The sequence below is a fragment of the Sinocyclocheilus rhinocerous genome, unplaced genomic scaffold (genome assembly GCF_001515625.1).
Source record: "Sinocyclocheilus rhinocerous isolate Xijiao unplaced genomic scaffold, SAMN03320098_v1.1 scaffold491, whole genome shotgun sequence".
In the NCBI taxonomy this organism is placed as follows: Eukaryota; Metazoa; Chordata; class Actinopteri; order Cypriniformes; family Cyprinidae; genus Sinocyclocheilus; species Sinocyclocheilus rhinocerous.
Window position 1 is genome coordinate 1,437,730 of NW_015625034.1, and position 18,154 is coordinate 1,455,883.

Below are 18,154 nucleotides of genomic sequence, written 5' to 3' on the forward strand. Positions count from 1 at the left end.
AATTCTGCGCAAAGTCATCTACCAAATATTATTTTGCGCCACTGGAATATTCAAGTAAACAGACACAAACTGAGAGCTACTGCTGATATTACGGTAGTGTCCGCACTGAAGCGCTGCAGAGAGATTCGAGAGCGCAAGTGTATTCAGGTTTCCAGCCAGGGAACAAACGAGACATTCGTTTGGACCTATTTTAAATGTATTTCGCTGACGTTAGTAGTTATAATATTCTTTGCTTGTTTGAATAGGGGCTTTGCATGCTTTCATAGTCAGTCCATATTTTGCGCTTCTATCGGTTGCTGCAGTCTCCTTCAGCGTCTTACTCAGCATTTACGCGCAAGCTGTAATACTCTTAACTCGTAACATAAGGCTTTAACGAGTTAAATGTGGACATCGCCGTGTCTTTGGGTCGCCAAACACCACCTTTGAAATCAAGCCGTTAATTATTTTGAAAGTCAGACATAGCTGGTGTTCATGCCCGATCTGCAGCGCTTCAGTTTTCCGCACCATAGCATGAATTCTCCTCTCCATCAGCAGCAGCAGCAGCAGCAGCACCAACAGCATCAGAATCCAGAAGGACCCGGTCATCCCGATTCTCCCTCCGGTTTGCTCCCCGAGGCTGCTGTCCTCGGAGCTCCTGACCCATCCTCGTTTTTCCTCGGAGAACAACCAGGCCCGCAAACCGCACTTGACCTTACAGCATCCTCTTACCTGCACTTCAGTCCATCGCTCCACTGGTCCCAACCTCCTCCACCTACAGCCATGGCATTGAGGAACGACCTGGGATCCAATATAAGCGTCCTGAAGACCCTCAATCTGCGGTTCCGATGCTTTCTGGCTAAAGTGCATGAACTGGAGAGACGCAATAAGATATTGGAGTTACAGCTTCAGCAGGCTTTAGACAGCAATAAGACGAGTGGATGCGTGGAGGACGGAAAAACCAAAGAAATTGGTGTGCAGACTGGGTTTATTGGGCCTATCGCTGTCCGGCCTGGGTCTTTGTCCTTTCAAAACACCAATAACTCTGCTAAACGACCCACTACGTTGTTTATGCCTTCTCTTACGACTGTCCTCAAGCTTGAGCCCAATAAAGCTGACGATGAGAGCACAACTGACCCAAACACTAATAGGAACCCAACCATCACGGTTAGTCTCTCAACACCCACCACCGAACCCGCCTCGGCCAACACCAACAACTCCAATAATGCTCTGCATGTGAGCAGCGTTGGCACCGGGACGTCTCCCAACCCTCCTCCTCGCTTCCTGCCGGGCACTATCTGGTCCTACAATCACACCCGTAAACTGGGAAGCGGATCAGAGACTCGGGTCACCAGTCCTGGAGTGTCGTGGGTCCACCCGGATGGCGTGGGTGTCCAGATAGACACCATCACCCCAGAGATCAGAGCACTTTACAACGTCCTGGCCAAAATCAAAAGGGAGCGGGATGAGTACAAGCGAAGGTGAATATGGGGAATATAGATGCTTTTTATGGCTAAATGTTTGTTAATGAGAAAGAGGTTTCTGTTTTGGGCCCTTATGACAGGTCTCTGCTGCAAAACATCCTGCTTTTCAGGAGTGTTTCGAGAATCATGATGGATTTGAGACATGGTTGCTACAGTTTGAATGACCTCCTGAGATCTAGAAGCTGTTTTGTGTGTTTCTTGTTAATATATGATATAATTAGGGATGTTCAAATTCTAGTTGATACTGATAAGCTGATAATAGTTTGATGTTGTGGCTGAAAACTGATCATTAAAAAATATTAATTTGGTATAAATTAAAAAATTAAAAAAACACCAAAAACTAAAATATTGCTTAAATGCTACAAGTGAATTTAGGCATCACAACATTATCATGTACAATATGAAAAATGGATAATCATTTTCAGATTTGCTAAAGATATAATTTAATATATTATTTAATAGTGTTATTTAATTATTAGTGTTTTTGAAGATTAACATTTAGTAAGTGTTAGATAATGGCAAAGGTAATGTATGCTACCGTTCAAAAGTTATCAGAATGTTTTCTAAAGAATCATGTGACAATGAAAACTGCAGTAATTACTGCTGAAAATCCAGCTTTGTTATTAAATCTTAAATATATATTCAAATAATAAACAGTTCTTATAAATTGTAACAACATTTCACAATATTAATGTTTTTACTGTATTTTTGATCAAATAAATGCAGCCTTGGTGAGCATAAGAGACGTCTTTCAAAAACAATAAAAATATTTTCCAAACTTATTATTCTATACTAATTATTCCAAATTTTGGACCGTACTGTAAATGCAAAAATAAGGAGTTAGTAGGTAATAGTTGAACAACTAAACATTGAAAATATGACATGCAAATTTTAATTCAAACCTGTAATAATGATGATGATGATGGTGATTATAATAATTACAATAATAATGTTTAATAATATTTATAATAATGTTTAATAAAATAATAATAAAAAAACATAAAATATCAGATGTTCTTGCTTCCATCGAAGCTGCTCTATGAATCATTTTCTAATCATGCTGGAAAAACACACACACAAATGTATGGAGTTCATGCAGCTTGAGTACTGCTGTCATTAAATACCAGATACTCCTTTTTATTAAAATTCACTGAATTAGGAAATTGTCTTTGCTTGATAATTTAATTTGTAATAAAAATGTATTAGCATTTTCGCTATAGAGGATTTTTAGAGAGACTTTTTAACCCCATTATATATATATATATATATATTCAAATCTCAATGCCAAAGCCTTATTCCTGGATCTCAGGAGTTTAAGACACCTGCACACTGGGTTATTTCAGTATGTTCCAATGCGCTGTCTGCTCTTCTGCTGCTGAGGGTGTCTGACTCACTCTGCCCTCTGATAACCTGTGCATCAGTCACGAACATCCCTGCTTTAACGCAGAGCAGACTGCAGTCACTGCCTCACATGAGTGGTTACTTTTCAAACCTGAAAAAGGCTCGACCCTGCAGGTGTTCAAGACAACAACAAAGTGGTCACGAGAGTGGAATCTGTTAAAAAAAGAGAATGAGTTGTGACTTGCAGCTTTTGTGGGATAAAATAGAGCATAAATCATTCTGTTGTTCCTCATCTGCTGTTAATCGTGTGCAGAGACATGAAGTAGGGCCTATATATTTCTAACGGCTGCTTTAGTTATTTGAATCAAACTGACGTTTTTGAATGGAGTATTGCAAAATCTATGGGATAAATGTGCTCTTAGTAGAACTGTGAAGGTGATATGAGGAGGTTTTTAGGAAGGGTGGAGACAGATGTGCGGTAACATATACCCAAGGCTTTTATTAATATCACCAAGCTAGAGTTGAACATGAGAAGCAAAAGCACGGAAGATCATATGTACAGTATGTAGAAGATAAGAATCAGCTGGAGGGGAAATAATGGTCGCGTTTCTCATAAATGGTGGTATTCAGTCAGTCTCACAGCTCTTTATGTCCAGACCTGCAGCAGCCGGAGCGCCTGCACATTCTGCTGTCAGTCACGTACAGCAGCTTTATTTAGGGCTGAGCGGACCGTCAGTTCGCAAACTCATTACTGTCTGTTGACTCATCAGGACAGGTAAAAAACACTGTTGAAAAGCAGAAAAGTCATTTGGGTTCTCTGTCTTAAACCCTTCTGCTTCATAACAGATGTTATCGTGCATCTCTCCGTCTGACTTCTTCACCATTTGCTCTGGTTTCAGCTCTTCTCAGACTTTCTTTTCTCTATTTCTTTTCTGTTTTGGCTTTCTTATTTAGTAAGCGTTCTTTTGCTGTCTCATCCTCGAAAGGGTTTTTCTATCTATCTATGATATAGCTAAAAAATATATATATATCAAATTTTAGCTTTTTCAATGCTTTTAAAAGAAGTCTTTTAAGATGACCAAGGATGCATTTTATGATTAAAAATACAGTAAATATTTTTATTGTAATACTGTGGAATAGTATTAGAATTTAATATCAATGTTGTCTATTTTAATATATTTTAAATGTAATTTATTTCTGTATTGGCAAAGCTGAATTTTCAGCTTCCATTACTTAAATCTTTAGTGTTCCTTCAAAAATCAATCCACTGTAATATGATTTGTTGCTTAAGAAACATTTCGTATTATTATTAGTGTTTAAAACTGTGCTGCTTAAATTTTTTTTTTTTTTTTTTTGCCATACTTTTTTTTCAGGATGCTATAAATATAAAGTACAGTAGAAAAATAAAAAGTAGTAGGAAGCTCAAAAGAACAGCATTTATTTCAAATAGAAATCCTGTGTGACATTATAAATGTCTTTACTGTCTCCTTTGATCCATTGTTTTGATCAGTTTTGCCGAATAAAAGTAATCATTTTAAACTTTTGAACACCATGAGGCCAACATTATGTAGACACCCCTTTCTAAAAACTGAATTCAGCTTTGTTGCAACAGTTTTGTAAAGGTCTTTTCTGTTCCAAAACAACCTATGCAGCAAAGTCCATAAAGAAATTGTTGACCAAGTCTGTTGTGACTTAGTATCCTAATTGAACACCTTTGGGATGAATTGGTAAATCAGGTCCTTTCTCTCAACATCAGTACCTTACCTCCCTGATGCTCTTTTGTCTTCTTAAACATTTAATTTGAAAAGTGTGGCAAACAGTATTAATCCCCTCTTTGCTGCTGTAACAGCTTCCTCTCTTCAGAGACGGATTTACACTAGATGTTGAAACAGGGATGCTGGGATTGGCTTCTATTTAAACTGGAGAGCATCAGGAATGGCAGGAAGTGATGTTGAGTAATGGGGCCTGTGTTCCGATTCATCTGAAATCACACAGTTGAAATCACACAATTAATATAACAAATATTACAAAACATAGTCATAAACAGCTAAATTGACCAATGTTTGATTTAATGAAAAAAAGTTTAATTTGAAAAATGTTGCAGAGAATTTCCTGACTATTTTTGAGTGATGAGTGATGCAAACCAATTGCTGAATTACAAATCATTTACATGATCTGTTCAAACTGATTAACGAAAATTAATAGATTTTCTTTTAATCAGAGAAAAACTATTTTATATTGTGCTATTTTTTTATTTTTTATTTTTTTACAATATTACTGTTTTACTGTGTTTTTGATCAAATAAATGCAGCCTTGAAAAACATAAGAGGCTTCTTTCAAAAACATTTTTAAAAAATCATACTGACCCTAAACGTTTAAACGTTAGTGATTACCAAAAATGATGTGCAAATCAAATAAATGGCACATTAAGATTTCTGAAATTAACTGAACACACTTGCCATTTGTATCATTTGTTTCATTTAGACAGCCACGGCATCCAGCAGCAGTGATCTATGTTATATCTGCACTGCAGTACATACACAAGGACTCAGAGAAGCTGCAGAGATGCAACCTCTCTCTCTCCCTCCCTCTCTCTCTGTCTGTCTGTCTCTCCTCTCCTCGCTCCTGTTATCTGTCACTCCTCTATGTAATTGTATGTTTGCACCTTGAATTGGCAGTAATGCACGGCCTCAAACTAACCTTGCAGTCCAGTGAGGATGTTTAATAAATATAGAGGCTGCTGCAATGCTCTGAATGTTAAGTAGCTTTACATAAGAACAGGGCTTGTTTGGTTCCACCTCATTGCACTATACTACTGCACTGGACAATATTACCGTTGAACAGCCACACAGTAAATTACTGTAGGGCTGACTGGGCTGATGGATCAGTTAAAAGGACTGAATGGATGCAGTCATTGCACTTAAGTTGAGCTATAGCATACTCAGAGAAATAAAAACCAAAAAAGATCACTGTTTTCTTCTGTAATAGGACCAATACGTGCTTTGCAGTTGCTTCTTCCTGCTTTACAAGATCTTCCAAACAACATTAAATGGTATTTCATTGATATTGACTTTATATAGCATTAAAAGATTAGGCTAGTTTGCAAAAAAAGTGAAACTTTGGCCATCATTTACTCGTTTTCTTACGTGGAACATAAAAGGAGAAATTTTGAAGAATGTACTGGTTGCACTTTTACAAACAATTACAGTGAATAGAGACTGGAGCATTTACACTCAAGTAAGGATGTAAAATCACCATAAAAGTATATTAAAAGTGACCCATATGACTTGTGTACTTTGACCAATTGAATTAGTTAAGGAAACCAGACCAGCCGATCCACTGATAGATTTGACTTAAAATTTTAGGTGATTTCTCAAGCAAAGCTAACCTGTGGTTTCAGAAGGCTTTAAATATATATTGCCAAGTCTTATTGACCACTTTTTTTTAAACAAGTTGTTAGCTAGTTAAATAAATTACATTTTAAAGTTCCTGTTGTTGGGACAAACTATGCTGTTGGTTCTGATGTTCTGGTTTTCTGCTCTCAGATGGGAAGAGGAATACACCATGAGAATGGACATGGAACAGAGAATGAATGATCTACAGGAGGTGAGGAACACTTTTTCATGTGCACTTATAACAAGTGCTGTCTACAACACTTGACTTAATTTAATTTCTGTTTTAATTTTCTAGAATAATGTGAAAGACAGTCTTCACATATTTGCACATTCGAAAATTTGGGGTTGTTAAGATTTTTTCTTTTTGAAAGAAGTCTCATATGCTCATCAAGACTGCATATATTTGATCAAAATTCATTAAAACTAGTGCTGTCAAACGGTTAATCGCGATTAATCGCATCCAAAATAAAAGTTTTTGTTTACATAATACAGTTATAATGTAAACAAAAACTTTTATTGTGGATGCGATTAATCGCGATTAATCATTTGAGAGCACTAATTAAAACGGTAATATTGTGAAATATTTTTACAGTTTAAAATAACTGTTTATAATAAATATAATTTATTCCTTTGATGGCAAATCTGAATTTTCAGCAGGCATGATTTCAGTCTTCAGTGTCACATGATCCTTCAGAAATCATTATAATATGCTGATTTGGTGAGAGAAATCTTTCATACTTTTTACTTTGACTTCTGATCGATTTAATTGCTGAATTTCTTGATGAATAAAAGTATACATTTATTTTAATAAAATCTTACTGACCCCAAAATTTTGATCAGTAGTGTACATCACTACTGTGTAAACAGATCAAAGAAATGTTGTTGTCTGTTTTGGTTGAAGCTTTAGTTCATATAAAGAAACTCGCTCTGAAACTGTCAGTATATGTGTATACTGTGTTTTATTATGTATATATAAATTCAAACAGATGCATGTATATGTTTAAGAAAAATATGTTATGTTTATATATTAAATATATTTATATCTGAATTTTCAGCAGGCATGATTTCAGTCTTCAGTGTCACATGATCCTTCAGAAATCATTATAATATGCTGATTTGGTGAGAGAAATCTTTCATACTTTTTACTTTGACTTCTGATCGATTTAATTGCTGAATTTCTTGATGAATAAAAGTATACATTTATTTTAATAAAATCTTACTGACCCCAAAATTTTGATCAGTAGTGTACATCACTACTGTGTAAACAGATCAAAGAAATGTTGTTGTCTGTTTTGGTTGAAGCTTTAGTTCATATAAAGAAACTCGCTCTGAAACTGTTCGGCCCTTGAGTGATTCATTTCAGCTTGAGACTTTTGGAATGTTTTACCTTTGGGATCAAATGTCACTTGGATGAACTAGGATTCAGGGAAAGCTTTGAGTTTTCAACCGATTGAAACGGTCAGTGAGTAGACGTTTAAAGGCAAAACTGCAGTAACAATTTTATATACTATATAATGCTATAATCCCTAATGATGACAATAATTTTTTAATTGAGAAGTTCTTTGTTTATCCCAGCGTTAGTTTAATATCTAGATTAATAAGATTAAACCTAGTGTTGGTCTAAATTAGAGCTGCATTGATCATTCTTAATTCAGTTACTTCTAATTACAAAATGTTCTTAAGCTTTTCTAAAGTAACTTAAATATAAGTTGAGTTTCTAAATAATTATTCAGTATGTAATTATGTACGCTTTTGCTCTATGTAGGATTATTGCCATACTAACATGAAGTAAAGAGTTGGGTTGGGTTTTTGGAAGGACTGTATATGAGTAACATCTCGATGATTTTGTCCAAGAAAATTTCTGTGTGTTTGTATAGAAATATAATTGTTTATTAATAATAATTATGGATATGCATTTGTGTAGGACCTACAGGAGAGTGAGGTGTGTCAGGATGAGCTGGCCCTCAAGGTGCAACAGCTGAAAGCTGAACTTGTGCTCTTTAAAGGACTCATGAGTAATGTGAGTATGAGAAGCAAAACACATGCACTCTCAGCACACTCAAACACAGCCAGGGCTACAGCATACAGGACAGGAAATTATCATCCAAAATTAAAATTATACCAGTTACTCAGCCTCATGTCATCCTGAACTTAATGTCATGCTCCCTTGTAAAAAAAAAAGGGAGAAGTGTCTTTAATTGTATTGAATGTGCACTTGTAGTGTACTTCAGTTCTTAAAAGTATATTTAACGTATATAAATAACTAATATAAAACCTGTAATTACAGATAATATAATATTAATGAAATAAAATGCCACTTAAGAGTGCACTTTCATGAGTTTTTCAGTAATGTCAATAATTAAAAGATTTCATTTTTGGGTGAACTATCCCTTTAATATATTTGAAATGTACTACTTTTCAACTTCATCATTGCAATTGTGTAATTTCAAATATATTTAAACACAAGTCCTCAAAGTTTGTTTTTTTAATCAAATGTAAATGCATGTTCCAGTCACATTTTCTTGGTTAAATAAACATTACTTACACGATTAGAAAAAGTAAAAAATAAATTCTAAATAATTCTATTTTATATTTTTACATTAACAATGTAATCAATATTCTTTTTATTAAAGCCAAGTATGAATCTCAACAAGTTCGTTTTTAAGCATTTTACATTTACAATATTTGCAATAACAACATTTAAACAATATATTTTATTTGTGAACTTATGTTCGGCTATTCTTTTTAAAAGTTAACTTTTAACTAATTTTGAATCATTCAGTCATCAAAGCTTGGTAAATATTGGTCACAGACACTGAGATTTACTACCAAATTGATTACTCACTAAAAACTCCCACAGATCATGTTTTCAGGCCATTTCAAGTCTTATTTTGACATAACAAAGTGGTTGTATCTAAGTTTATGACTTGTTTACTCTTACACAAGAGGCGGGATTTATCGCATGAACCAATCACAGCCAAACATAACCAGTCATATCACGAGGCATTGCCTCCTCTCACGTGACTTTCCCCCATTCATTCTCAAATAAACCCCCAGCAAACTCACTCCCCTGTTTGTTGGTCTGTTAAAACTCAATGAGCTCAGGGGAGGCAAGACAGATGCCGACTTCCGCTGTAACTTTACCTGTTGGTGTCGCTGTTGCACAGTGTTTCTTTAGAAACTTTAATGTTATATTTTGTAAAGTTTGTGTTGTTTTATTTTTGCACTACAAATTTTTTCTCATCCAATATTTTAAGGAGGCTCTGCCTCCTTTGCCTCCTCAGAGGAAACGCCCCTGATGTACATGTACATTCAGTACATTTGGTAGTACTCATTAACTATATTTTAAAGGCAATAGAAATAATTATGAAATTACAAATAAAGATGTACTTAAGTCCTACTTAAGTGGGTCAAAAGGCCCTCATATAAATGTAATCTATAACACATTTTCATGTTTTCTGAAACATTACATTCAGTTCATACTTAAGAAGCATTTGTTTAAAGTATATTATTTCTGTAATAAGTATTCTTTTTAAATGTATGCTAAAGTGCACTTCTTTTTCACAAGGGCTGTTTGTGCTTTTCCATGCAATGAATGTAAATGTGTACTAGGTAAAGGGTGTCAAGATCACATTGGTTGACCAGCACTAAAAGCAGCTCTAACCTAGCATGCAGGAATTCATGATGGTCAAAGCTGTTTTTCATGGCAGCCATTTAATTTAATGGCATTGCTCATGTAGAGTTTAAATCAACAAATCACACACACTCAGGGGTTTGTTTCTGACGAGCTCATGAGCAATGTGCTTTCATAGCAGCTACGCTCACATTTTTCAAGAGCAGACACAGTCATCACATTTTCTGGAGAAATGAATGTGCCTTGTGCCTTTGTTCACATAAATGCTCACACACAAACACATGTGCCAAGTACATGTAGAATTTCCCACCTCTATACTTTCCGCAATTAGCACTTTATTTAAATCTTTGAATGTGTTTCATGGAATTTATTATCTGAAAATGAGACATTACCCTCCTTTGTATCAACTACTTTTCCCAGAAATGATTGATCACAGAGTTCAAAGAGTTAAAAATAGCTTGTTTTGTGAATGAGTTTAATAGACACATGCCGTTCACCGCAAATCCAAGGAACGATACAGACATCACAGTTTGCCTCATTGTGTGCCACAATAGACGTGCCACTGCGGTTTCAGTTTCATATCGTCTGGATCTCCAGTGCCTTGAATGCTAAACAGAATACTCAGAAATTAGTTATTAGTTATCTAATTACTCTTGCTTCAAATGACACACATAAACCCACACAAATCTGCTCACGTACAGAACCTGTCAGAGCTGGACAGTAAGATCCAGGAGAAGGCCATGAAAGTGGACATGGACATCTGCAGACGCATTGACATCACAGCTCGCCTGTGTGATGTCGCCCAACAAAGAAACTGTGAAGATCCAATCAAGATCTTTAAGGTATTCAGAAACTCACACTTCTGCACCTCCTCTTTTTTCTCTGTTTTTTCGATTGTTATTGTAATACTACATGTTTAATCTCTCTATAGTTGATCTTTGTCTGAACACTGACATTTTTTGGTGTTTTCTAATTTAAAAAACAAACAAATTTAAATCCTTACAAGAAGAAAATTACTTAAAGAACTACATTTTATAATATTTGAAAGATGCGAGACTTTGAGAATGCAAAATTACTATTAAATGCTGAAACCACTGTGAATCATACAACATTACAAAGTCCCCAACTTTTTGTAAATGATCTCTTCTTTTCTGATAAACATTTTAATAACAATTTCATAAGAAACGCCTTTAATGTTGGTTTCAATCCTCCATGTAAATCGAACTGGCTTAAATCTCACTATAAATTATGGCACAGCGCCAGGACGTTACTTTATAATTATGTTATTTCTAACAAAATGAAGTAATTTACAAAATTATTCAGATGTTTGAACTTTTTTTTTAAGTGCCCACTTTCTGTTTCAATGTGGACTGATTTAAAAAAAAAAAAAAAAAAAAGGACATGACTATTTTATTATTATTTTTTTCTCGAAATTCTACATTTAGAACCTTTGATATTTTGCTTAATTTTCAAAACCCACATTTTCCTAAAAAAACTAAATTACATTATTATAATATTTATTAATTAATTTGGCACAGTTTTATATATTAACAAGACAAGAACTCAAAAAGAAACCATCATATATTACCTTTTGTAATACTGATCTCACAATATGCTTTCCAAAAAAAAACATATAAAAACAATAGAAGCACTAAAGATTTTCAAACTGATGTAACGGCCCAAATATTATAGAATGCTTTTTTTATTTTCTTTAGGTTTTTTCTTTTTATGTATTTTTATTTATATATTTACATATTTGTACATCTTATATTTCTTCTTATTCTTTATTTCACATATTCTGAACTGTACAACAATGCATTATATTCTTATATTCCCCTTCTGTATTTGAAAAAAAACAACAGCTTAAGAACAGTTCATAAAATATTTCTTGAATTTTCATTTTTTTTCTCACCCCATTTTCTTCTTGTTTTCAGCTCTGTATATAAAGTGGAATATATTAGTATGTATTATCACCCAACTCTAATCTGCTAAATATCTAAGACATAAAAATATTAGGATATTGTAAACAATGTCATTATGGTGTTCTATAAAGCTGCTTTGAAACAATGCACGCTGTGTAAAGCACAGTAGAAATAAATTTGACGTGACTTGTTTTCAGCACGAATCTATCAAAATTTAAGGAGGTTTATGCTTAATACAAGACCAATGTAATGCCTGATGCTTCTCAAGTAAATGTACAGTTTTCAGTTTCAATCTTATTACTGGAAAACAAACCAAAATGATCTTCTGCAGTGAATGTTATCTATGGTGTAATCTTGCACCCTTGTAATTCACACGACACCCCAGCCCCCTCTCTATGTCACTGACTCAGCTGCTGTGAGTTTCTGCTGACGCCTGCTATAATGTCTGAGGCACAAAGAACTGATGTCTATTGCATTATGGGTAGAAGAGGGGAGCGGTCCAACCTATAAATCATTTTGCATGTTTGTTTCAGTACTATGCTGGGTCAAAAATGTTAAGGCTATGAAATGGCCTAACCCTCTCTCTTTCTCTTGCCATCTCAGGTTCCCAGCCCTCAGAACGCCATCACCTCTCGTGCCCGCAAACAAGCCTCACAACCTGCCAATGGCAGCGAGACAGATGAGCCAGTCAGCACGTCTGAGAGTGATGGAGGTGGTGCTCGAGAGGATGAAGTGTGCACCCCTTCAACCCTCCAGATCAATGAAGAGATGCAGAGAATGTTGACCCAACTGTGAGCCATTGGAAATGCTTTGCAATGTTTGCCCAGAGCTGTGGTTCCTAACTGTTCTTTTTACAGTCGGTTTATAACTAATGTAATGACTTAAACCGTGTCTTTGCCAGGCGGGAATGTGAGTTTGAGGATGACTGTGACTCTCTGGCTTGGGAAGAGACCGAGGAAACGCTCCTTCTGTGGGAGGATTTCCCAGGATGCACTTTAACAGCAGACACCAGTCAGGGGGAGGTTAGTGCGCTGCGTTCTGGATTCATTCTGGTTTATATGTGGTTGAAATACTGTTCTTGTTATTTCTTACTACTTCCTTTTTTAGTAAATGTTTATGTACATTCAAGGGTATTTTTCAAACTTTTTGCCCAACTTGATGATGATGTTTGGCACTAAAATGTGACAATTTTTTTAATGAACATTTTCCAGTACTAAAAATTAAACAGGTTGTTTTTGCTACAGTACTTTAAACACTTTTATGCAAATGACCTCTGTTATGATTGGCTAACATCGTTGAATGGGAAATAAAAATGCTAGCGGGACCGATATAATTGCCATTGGCCCATTTTTCATTAACAGCCTTCTTTGCAAAGACTTCATGACAAAACAAAATAGAAACTCTTAGAAATGCATATTCAATAAGGTCAAGCACAAAAATAACTGTCCATGCCTTTTCAGCACTAATTCTTCACTGCGCGTCTTTACTAAAACCCGACAGTACTATTTTAACGCCAAAAGACGGTTTGCACTGGCCCCAAGAATCTTATTGGTGCACCTATTAAATATTCTTGGATTTTGTTGATGTTTACTTTTTAGTATTCATCTAATACATCTAAATTTAATCATTCATATCTTGTTTTTCAGTATGAGTGACATAAAAATCTTTATATCAAGATAAATTGTGAAGCAAAATGAAATAAGCCTTTTGACAGAAATCTAGTTTTATGAGGTTTATAAAAACATTTGCCGAAAGAAAAATAAACTTAAAAGTTTTTTAATTAAGCTTTTTATACAATGTTAATTGTTAAGCATAAACCTACACTTTTGTTGTATTTATATAAAAACAAAACAAAAATTTAGTGTTTTATAATTTTGTTTTATAAAAAAAAAACAAGTGATGTAGTGTGTAGTTTCTCTGTTTTAAAAGTAACATTTTGCTTTCCTTTCTCATCTCTCTCCCAGCATTATGCTCTGCTTTATATCATAATTCATATCTTTCCCATATTTTTTCCCCCTATTGTAACTCTTGACACTTGTCATTTCCACCACACCATTACATTTCCTCAGACACTCACTCTCTCCCTCTCCTCCTGTCTGTCTCTCTTTCTTTTTCATTAATTTCTTAATGTTTGTGGTGAACTGCTGAGTATTGCTTCATCTCTCAGGGTTGGCAGCTCTAACAGAAGCCAGGCAGTGGCAGCTTGATAAAATTCGACACGGGATGAAACTCAGATTCACATGCTCACTCAGAGTGTCCAAAGGAGAATGGGATTCTGGTCATCCAGTCATGGGGTTCGCTCATAGGACACATGCAAACACACACACACACACACACACACTGCTCATATTTAGGTCAGGGTACTCAGTTTGCTGGGGGGCGGTTCGATACTAAACATTACTGACATTAGTTAATGCGATGTTGGCTGGAAGTGTGTTGCGTTTCATGGAAAGCTCAAAGGATTCAAAGTGTTTAGAGTTTTCCATCAGCGGGGTCATTAATCTAGTATTTTATTTTCCCTCTGGTAAAATCTGATCTGCTGGTGAGTGCTTATGCTTCAGCATGAGATAATGTGTCTGTGGCCTTACTCTCTCTTTCTATCTGTCTGAGCAGGAGGAGTGCTTGGAAAAGGTGATTAAGGACACTGAATGTCTTTTTAAGTCCAGGGAGAAGGAATATCAGGAGACTATAGACCAGATAGAGGTGAGAAGTTTACATTAACCAGCATTTTACTTTACATTCATGCTTTTTTCATTCTGTTGATTCTGATTGACTGATTGCAGTATTATATTAAGCAAGATAATGTACAGTCAGCTGATCATTATCACAAAATAAACCCTTCGGTTTTTGAAAAACATCCTGTCAGGGATGCAGCACAGTACTTTATCTCCTTCATACAGTCATAAAGCATATATTTTATGTACATGTTATCGTATTACTCTTTTCTTGTCATTTATACTGGATGCTAAGTGCAAAGTGAATAAATGTGCTTAGAAATGTATAGCAGCCCATCAGCCCAGGCTTTATGCAGTATGTTTCTCTGTAGTTGGAACTGGTCACAGCAAAGTCGGACATGAACCGTCATCTTCATGAGTACATGGAGATGTGTAGCATGAAGAGAGGACTGGATGTGCAGATGGAAACCTGCAGGAGACTCATCACTCAGAGTGGAAACAAGTATGCAAACATCCACAAACATATATTGGCTTTTGACACTTAAAACTGTTAGCATGGTTGTTCTTAACCCTGGGTTATCTTGTTCATACCGTATCCTGGTTTTGAGATTTCACACTGTACCTTTGTAAACCATGGATTTACATTTTTATTTGCATATTTATGAAGTCAGCAACATTGATTGGACAAATACAGCATGCAAGGAGCATTTAGCCTGTTTTACCCATCTGTGTAGATGTTGCCGCGTTGATCCATTTCTGTCTTAAAGGGATAGTTGACCTAGAAATTAAAATTCTGTCATTATTTACTCGCCCTGATGTTGTTCCCAACCCATATGATTTTCTTTTTAAAACTTCAAAGAAGATATTTTGAGAAATGTCTCTGTGGTTTTTATCCATACAGTGGAAGTCAATGGTCACCAAAACTGTTTGCTCGACTTACCAACATTCTTCAAAATATCTATGAGTGCTCTTGACGCACATTGTATTGATGCACAGGCACAGACATTTCCGTACATTCACGTTGTTTCCACACACATTCACGATAATGTTTTGATTTGTCATGTGTATGTTGCTGTGTTTAGTTATTCTGAATGGATCCGTGGGAACTGTAGTAGATAAATGCAGTCAGCAGGCGGTTGGTTTATGGGTTTTTGGCATCTCCATGTAGTCCTGTTTGGTATCGCAACTTGACTTCCCTAAAATGTAAAAAAGCTCTTTGCTGTTGCACTGTACACATAGGCGACAAATCTCGATTAATCACAGAAAAGGGGTGTGATTAATTAGATAAAAAATGTGAATCTATTGACAGCCCTAATTATAAGACATCACTAAAATAATGAGTATACAGTCTAATATTTCGTGAAATGCTCTTCAGTAGACTTCATTTCTAGACTAGACTTGCCTGAGGTAAATGAACCCATTACACCCCTAATGCTAACATAGTTATCGTTATAGTTGTTTTTATAGTTAATGTTCTTTGTGTGAATGGGCCTTAAGGAAGTTAATGATTGATTTTCTGTTGCTAAATAACTTCTAGCATCGTATTGTTTCACACTTCATACCTCTGGCACCCTATTTGGTCTCAGCACCACAGAAACTGAGCAGAGTTTCATACGTTTTTTAAATTTTTATTAAAAGTGTGAAATTTTGCTTTACCCACGGTTAAAAGTGGCCTAACATTTAAAAAGACAATAACTGTACTATTTCCCGCAGCATGGGAAAAGTATATTTTGTTGATTTTTCTCTTTGTCTCTTTTCCCACCATACAGTAAATCCACTTTTTCTATACCTGGAGGTGGTACAGATGCAAACGGAGAAACAGAGAGGGATAAAACCGAGGAAGGAGGAAGATAATGATGCCATCATATCTGAAGAAGGTGTTTGCAAGAAGAAGAAAAAGTGCCCCTCATCTCTTCATGGCACCCTTCATCAGCCCTTCTCATGTTTTCCCAGTCTATCCAGTCACTGCCTCTAGTGGTGGTAAATGGAATTACACTGTGTGTGCTGAGTGCCCAAAAGTGAACATGTCCTGTGACATTTTTCCCCTGTGGTTGTGCAGAGCAGCTTTACTGTTTTCACACCTACATAATCTTAAAAGATGAGAGTCCTGACAACATTGTTTGCTTTTATCTGCTTTCATTGAGCCCATCCACTGGCGGGTATCGATCATGTTTTCCGATCCGATGGCCAAATGTCTGAGTCATCATATTTTCAGCACCGAATACAATCACTTTTGTTTTCGTATATGTCTGGTAGAGAATCACTGACAGTGTTTTCGTAAAGTTTCCATTTCCTAGAGACTCTGAGGGGACATTTGCTCTCTTATCGTTGCCGCATGTACCGTTACGTGCCGCTGTAAGCCGTGGGTCAGTAGGTGTGTTGTGCTTCCTGTCTGAGCTGTTGTAAATACTGGGCTGTTAATGCTGTCAATGAAGGGTGGAGGTAACTGTAGCCTGCACGTCCCCTATCTCTGTGCTCAAATTCACACAAAATATATGTCATTTCATGCTAACAGTATTGTGCTGATGCCAGGCTGCTTCGGAGTCTCGGTTGTATTTGCTCTCAGAATAATGAACGCTTTGACTTCCTCTCTTGCAGGTGGAAAACATGAGTGATGGGTGAGGTCAGATGAGTGAGATTTGAGGATGTTATGGCTCGGAGTAGACGTCAGAGCGTTACGCATGTCAACTTCTGTTATTTCCTTTTTACTTTTCCCCTCATTTTTCTTCTTTGAGATCAGCGGTATTGAGTCTTTTTCTCATTTCAAAAAAGTGGATTTCATGAAAATGCTGTATATGTAACGCTGCTGTAGATGTGAGACCTGTTTCAGTCCATTTCAAAGGTCTTTCTATTTTGGATAGTAAAATTTGGCATTTTTCTGTTTCGTAGACCTTGCTGGTGCCTCTGATGGCTGAGATTGATGCAAAAATCTGTTTGTTTGTCTGACCAGTTGTTTTCATTGGGATCTTGTAGTCCAGATGACATGAGTGAAGTCCTTTAGAGCAAATTATATTCATGATAGTGGTCTTGATCCTTGGGAGTTTTTAAGAGTATCCTATCTTGTTACAATAGATCGGTCTACCAGTGGACCTTTAGAAAGTGAGATCCTGATAGGTTATACTCACCAGTGAATGATCTTACTAAAGACTCTATGAAATGTTTGACAAACTTAGGATCTTACAAACAGCAGGATCTTATGGAAATCCTTTTCTGCCTCAAAAGAGTTTAAAAAAGAGAATTGTGACTGTTTCTTGTAATCGCGAGGTAGTATCTCAAAGTTACGACTTTATTTCACATAATTGCTAGGTTATACGTATCTAATCCGTGTATCATTCGATCATTCGTTTTTTGATTTAATATTGAAAGTAGAAAAATGAGAAAACGGCTCCTTTTTCGTTTTTTTGTTTTTTTCTAAAAAACGAGAATTCATCTTAAATTTTCGTTTTTCCTTCATGGGTGGAAAAATGAATAAACAGCTTGAATATTCGATTTCTACACGTGGGCGGGAATTAAACGCCCCTTTCTGCTGATTGGTCAGCCGAAGATCAAACCGTGCCATCATCAGTTCTTCTGCAGTATCACGCAGCAGAATAATAGTCCTCCACTGCTGCAGTTATACTTATTAATTACCCATTTTATCAATTTCATATTTTTCTCATCAAACAGACTAATGAATAGCTCGACACAACTCGTACCGGGGCAGAGTCTAGACAGGGCTTTCTTCTGT

General features: G+C 35.9%; 1 protein-coding gene across 1 annotated transcript; it reads left to right on the plus strand.

Annotated features, from left to right (window-relative positions):
- Positions 1–131: 131 nt before the first annotated feature.
- On the plus strand, positions 132–16,844 carry LOC107748876 (intermediate filament family orphan 1-like). The gene is made up of 9 exons (XM_016563868.1): positions 132–1,457; positions 6,347–6,407; positions 8,121–8,216; positions 10,532–10,672; positions 12,356–12,543; positions 12,654–12,774; positions 14,366–14,455; positions 14,799–14,929; positions 16,197–16,844. Exons 1-9 carry the CDS (start codon positions 472–474, stop codon positions 16,279–16,281), a joined length of 1,899 nt encoding a protein of 632 aa, XP_016419354.1. The 5' UTR covers positions 132–471; the 3' UTR covers positions 16,282–16,844.
- Positions 16,845–18,154: the final 1,310 nt, after the last annotated feature.

Excerpts from the sequence above, each read along its gene's own strand:
- LOC107748876 (XM_016563868.1), top strand. The coding sequence starts at position 472 with ATGCCCGATCTGCAGCGCTTCAGTTTTCCGCACCATAGCATGAATTCT. Across the intron at positions 1,458-6,346 it reads CGGGATGAGTACAAGCGAAG|ATGGGAAGAGGAATACACCA; the intron begins GTGAATATGGGG and ends TTCTGCTCTCAG. Across the intron at positions 8,217-10,531 it reads TTAAAGGACTCATGAGTAAT|AACCTGTCAGAGCTGGACAG; the intron begins GTGAGTATGAGA and ends GCTCACGTACAG.